Below are 6,000 nucleotides of genomic sequence, written 5' to 3'. Positions count from 1 at the left end.
AACTTTTCATCAAATTATAAATTTAATTTTAGTTATAATTTTGCAAATATTTAGGTAAAACTTTGCAAAGAACGACAATATTTAACTTTCAAGACCAAATCTTGTAACATCTGGTATTTTCTACTGATCTCCATTAGATATTGTAGTTGCAAATGGATATTTTTAGTTAATAAAGAAAATCACCTTATGCTACCAATCACACAATATTATGTGTTTGCTAGCAGATGGCGAAAAACACTTTAAATCATTGACCATAATTGAGAAGGGAATTCATGCCATGGCTATGAAATTTTAGGAATTTTTAATAAATGATGAATCAAGTTATACTCACATTAATACTCCTCTGCTGTCCTTAAATCCAGTGGTAAAATAGCATTGGTGTTTAATAATTAGAACACTTCATTGAGAGATCCTCAGAATTAAAACAAAAAAAATGTTTAAGTGAGCAGGACTCATATGGAGTCTAAGAAAGGGGAGTCAAAAGGTTAGAATTTGATCTTTTCTATTTCTGTCCATGGGAGAGCTAAGACATTCTGCAAATATGAAATATTATTCAACAATGTCACTTTTCTTTGTTCTGGCTCCTTGCTCCTGATGTTGTCATGGACGCTTTTTCCAGTGAGATAAATTTTCCGTGATTAGCATTTTTAAATGTAGACTTACAAAAGAATATATCATCATTAAATGACAGAGAAAACAGGAGCACATTGCAAGGTAGGGGTAACCCAATATGGTCATGAATTTCTTTAGTTCAAATACAGTCGCACAATAAGCATTTTAATTGCAAATGTTTCTTAGTATCCTAGAATGATGATGGATAGAGGTGAAGGTCAGAGATGGTTACCTGGCTAAGAAATGCCTATTACTTGAATGGCTACATAGATCACACCCTTTTCCTTCTAACTGAAAAGATACTACAAACATTGATTTACAGGCACTTTAAGGACAAGGCTGTTGAAATAGAGCAAATTCAAATCACGTGTCAGAGTCAGGAAATGTAATCATAATGGATGGGGAGAATTATTTAGAACTCTATTTCTTCTGAAAGCTTTCCCTTCATTGGACTCTACACTCAGGAGAGAGTGTTTCCCCCAAGAGATATGCAACAAAACAAAACAAAGCAAAACACAAAAACCACACCACATCACCAATCTGGATCTTGATCATTAGGGATTTGTTTTTAGCCGCACAGTTATTTGAGCTTCTCTCAATATGTCGGAAAAATATGATGAGCCACTGACCTTTATTGAGTACCTACTATTTTTTTTTAAAGATTTGTTTATTTATGATAGACATAGAGAGAGAGAGAGAGAGGCAGAGACACAGGAGGAGGGAGAAGCATGCGGGGAGCCCAACGCAGGGCTCGATCCCGCGACTCCAGGATCGCGCCCTGGGCCAAAGGCAGGTGCTAAACCTGCTGAGCCACCCAGGGGTCCCCAGGTGCCTACTATTAACCAGAGACTATACTAGGTAGTTGACATATGACAGCTCATCTCATTCTTACTGAGACCTAAATCTATTAGGCAGAATGGGGAAAATGAGACTTTGGGATACTAAATTAACTTGCCTAAGGCTGTTCATTTATTAAATGCAAAGAATCCATTCAAACGAAACCTATCTGACTCTTAGACATAACTGTTCGTCACTACTTTTGGGGATGGGCTGTATCAGTACACAATTCCCTGTAGCTTTCAGTGAAGACAGACTTAGATGAGGAGGAAGAACCTGAGAGTAGATGAATGGAGACCTCACTAAGTTTTTTTTTTTTTTTTTTTTTTTTTTCTGACTCCTTCGTTAGTCACTCCGGAGGGTGGCAGTTTGCATTTGACGCCGTAACTCTTAAACGTTTTCTTTCCTGTACAGCCGGGTGCTGTAGAGGAGAAGAGTGGCTGAGAGATCAAAATGCTTTGATAGTGTTTTGTTTGTTTTTCTGCTTTTTTTTCCCCATTTTTCAAGTAGTGTGATGGTAGGGCTTAACGACAGACGACGCGCGTGCTCCGGGTTAGCAGGAGTCTGTAGGAAGTTACGCTCCGGTTCTGTCAGCACCAAGGCTAAGGCACAGCGTCCCTCCGTCTCTAGTCCTTCCGCGGAATAGCTGTCACCTCCCTGCGGTGCTGAAATCGGGCTGCAGGACTAACGCCGCACACGCGCTCCCGTTGGGTCCCGCCCCTGCCGGCGCGGCGTTCGTCCCTTGGCTCCGCCCCCTTCACGGCCTCAACGTGCTGCGTCACGGCGCGCCTCACCCCGGGCGACCCCGGAAGTGGGTCGGGGGCTTGGCCTCTGCCCGGCCTGGGAGCCGGAGCGGGAGGTTTTACCTCCGAGGGGTGGAGCGGAGCGATCCTGTCCGGCGGGAGACCCCGGGCAGGGCCCGGGCCAGGGGTCCAAGATGCTGAACGTCCCTTCCCAGTCTTTCCCGGCCCCCAGCTCGCAGCAGCGAGCCGCCTCCGGGGGGCGTAGCAAGGTAAGCGGGTGACAGCGCGCGTCGCGCTCAGCTCGTCTGCCGCCGGCGGTTCCTCGTACCGAACGGTCCCTTCTCTCTCTCGGCGCCCTCTTCCACCTCCTGTCCTCCGCTCTAGCCTTCCTGCCTCCTGCCTTTGCTAGCGATCCGCTTCTGATGCCCGGCCGTCTGCAGCCCTCCAACTCTACTCACCCCCATCTCTCTCTCACACCTGCTGGCCCTTTCCTTTCCCGTCCCCATGGCCCGTTCTGGTGAAGTCGTTTCCCGCGAATTAAACGGCGTTGTATAGGGCAGGGCCAGCACCGTGCTTGCGGTGATCCTAGGCACGCCGTCACCATTAGCTTTCCTCCCCTCAGTCTAGCCTCGTCTCCCGTCTTTTGTTCTGCACTTTCCGAAGGAGTTGTGAGTGATGTGGGTTCTGTAGGAGAAGGGAAAGGCTGGGCAGTGGCGACGTTGACCAGTGACCCTCCTCCAAAGGTGGGGACTCCTGGAGCTAGGGAAGATGGGGGTGGGGGGGGCGGGGAGCGAGAGCAAATGTCTAAAATCCCCCGGTGGGTCTGCGGACGCTTCTCTAAGTCACGCTGCCTTTCTTCCTCTGGTACCCGTTCTTCTCACACTGTCTTTCCTGTCGGTATCCCTTTGCTGACTTTGAAGCTAATATAATACTCCTAACTTTTTGTGGAACATAGTTACTGTTGGCAACAGGTGGAACACAGATGCATTTTTTTTAAGACTTTAAAAAAAAGATTTTATTTATTTATTCATGGGACACACAGAAAGAGACAGAAGGCAGAAGACACAGGCAGAGGGAGAAGCAGGCTCCATGCAGGCAGCCCGACGCGGGACTCGATCCCGGGTCTCCAGGATCAGGCTCTGGGCTAAAGGCGGCGCTAAACCGCTGAGCCACTCAGGGATCCCATACAAATGTATTTTATATTTACGAAATTTAATAAAATTGTCTCCGGTGCTCATTGCAATGTTAGGTGTTAAGTACTGCAGTTATTGGTTGGTTCCTCATTCTGTAAGTTCATCTTCATGTTTTGTTCATGTTTTGTTTTTGAAACTTCCACCTACTTGGGCCACCCTCCCCCCCCTCCCCCCCTCAATTTCTAGACTCATGGGTCTTAGCATTATTTAGGATCTTCTCTGACTTTTTTTTTTTTTTCCCCCTCTCCACTTAAACCTGGCATTTGACTCCAGATCAGAATTATGAACTCAGGGATCTGTAGCTTTCATTAGCTTTTCAGAAATCTGTAATTCCACCTATAATAATAATAGTAATATAGCTGAGATTTATTGTGCTTACCATATTTATGTTCTAAGTGTTCTGAACGCTTCATGTATATGAACTCATTTAATCTTTACAGTAATTTTGTGCTTTTGTTGTCTCTATATCACAGAAAAGGAAACTGGTTAAGAAATGTTGCTTTGGATCCTAAAAGTTTGTTGGGATGTGACTCTGGCTATAATATTTCATTTATTGCTCCATATGTCATCTAGCTATCTAATCACCTGTCCCCTCCCTCTTTAAGGATTTTTTTTTTTTAATTTGTTCATTCATGATAAACAGAGAGAGAGAGGCAGAGACACAGGCAGAGGGAGAAGCAGGCTCTGTGTCGGGAGCCCAATGCGGGACTCGATCCCAGGACTCCGTCGGGGACTCCAGGATCGCACCCCAGGCCAAAGGCAGGCGCCAAACCACTGAGCCACCCAGGGATCCCCCTGTCCCCTCCTTCTTGATGTTTGACCTGTTTCTCTTCTTGAACTAAATGCTTGGCTAAATAGTATAGACTTTCTGGAGAAAGAATCTGAATTAAAATATAAGAGCTCCTGGTCTTCTGTATTAAAACTAAAAACCACATTCTCAGCATCCTTTTAAAGAAGAAAGCTCAGAGGCAAAGACAAAAGGTCCACAGGTGGTGATGGTAAAGTTGAACCTTTGGGTCCAAAAAGAGAACAAAATACAATTATTGCACAATTCAAAGGGAAACTCAGAATTTTAAAGTGAGGTAATCTTACACATGTTAGAACCTGAGTCAGGATTGTATGAAATGGGTAGAGGTTGAAAAAATAGAAGCTAGTTGGGGAGGATATGACTATATTTAAAAGCACACACTTTTGAGTGAGAAAGAGCCAGATTCTTTTCCCAGTTTCCATGACTTAGTGTCTGAGATTCAGGTTTCTGAGGTGTAAATGAGAATAATAGAACCCATTTTATGGGACTATTCATAGGATTAAATGAGATAATGTTTCTCTTAGCACAGTCTTGGTCTGTGGTAAGCACTCACTGTGTTACTTGCTCTTAGACTTTTATTTATTTATTTGTTTATTATTATTTTTTTAAGATTTTATTTATTTATTCATGAGGGACACAGAAAGGCAGAGACACAGGCAGAGGGAGAAGCAGGCTCCATGTAGGGAGCCCAATGCGGGACTCAATCCCAGGACCTGGGATCACGCCCTGAGCTGAAGGCAGCCGCTCAACTGCTGAGCCACGCAGGCGTCCCTAGACTTTTATTTATATTCTATGGATTGTTGTGTGATTGTTGTGTAAGTCTCTGAGGACAGCGTCTAATGCATAGTATGCATTGTATATAGGATAGCTACTATTTCTACTAACACTAGTAAATAAATATTTTTTGAGAACCTACCACATGCTGGAGATGGAGTGTCAGTTTCCAAGGAGTTTAGTCTAATAGGCAGCACAGACTAATAAATAGTTTTAAATGTCACTAAGTACTATAACTGTGTTATGACCACAGAGGGATTGGAGTCAGAGAAGTCTCTTGGAGGAGATAGTGTGCGTCTGGGGGGTGGGAGGGGGGTCCTTGAGCCAGGCAAAGGAGCAGATATTTCATAGCAATCAAGGAATCAGTTCCTGTTTGGCTAAAGCATGTAATAGGAAAGAGCAAAAATTAAGATTCAGAGCTAGTGAGGTAAACAGTGATTGATACAAAGGGCCTGGTAAATCACTCTAGGGAATTTAGAGATATTATTATATGGTAGTATGGGGAGCAACTGAAGGAGGAAGGGCCCATGATTAGATTTACATTTTTGGAAGATTATGTGTAAATACCCAGTGGATTATGGAATCCATGTAGACAAGAGAGGTGAGTGACTTTGGTTTGAGATGGGAAAGATCATATTCTCATATTTTACTTCATTTATTGAGATCAGGCGACCTAGAGAGTTTCAGGGATGGTAAGAATGGGATGATGTGATTGGTAGGAAGGAATGCGAAATTGCAATGTTAACACACACCTATTAACTAGGTTATTTAGGGGATAAATGAATACCTACGATAGATGAGATTCCAGAAAGTGAGGTATATAAATATCTTAGTCTATTCAGTCTGTTATAACAGAGCACCATAAGCTTGATAAGCTAGCTTATACACAGCAGCAATTTATTTCTCACAGTTCTGGAGGCTGGGAATCCTAAGATCAATGCACCAGTGAGTTTGGTATCTGATGAAGGCCTGATTCCTGGTTCATAGCCATATTTTCCCCACATCCTCACATGGCAGAACGGATGAGGGAGCT

General features: G+C 43.8%; 1 protein-coding gene across 2 annotated transcripts in view; it reads left to right on the top strand.

Annotated features, from left to right (window-relative positions):
• Positions 1–2,244: 2,244 nt before the first annotated feature.
• Positions 2,245–6,000, top strand: part of LOC121501463 (cytochrome b5 reductase 4) — a 77,082-nt gene continuing 73,326 nt past the window's right edge. The window contains exon 1 of one of the 2 annotated variants that reach the window (XM_041773502.1): positions 2,245–2,461. In XM_041773502.1, coding sequence (XP_041629436.1) covers positions 2,387–2,461 — 75 coding nt within the window. In that variant the 5' untranslated portion in view covers positions 2,245–2,386. The remainder of the gene's footprint in view (positions 2,462–6,000) is intronic. The other variant, XM_041773519.1, reaches the window with a different exon arrangement.

Source organism: Vulpes lagopus, chromosome 1 (genome assembly GCF_018345385.1).
Source record: "Vulpes lagopus strain Blue_001 chromosome 1, ASM1834538v1, whole genome shotgun sequence".
Classification (NCBI taxonomy): Eukaryota; Metazoa; Chordata; class Mammalia; order Carnivora; family Canidae; genus Vulpes; species Vulpes lagopus.
This window is presented reverse-complemented; position numbering and strand designations above follow the sequence as displayed.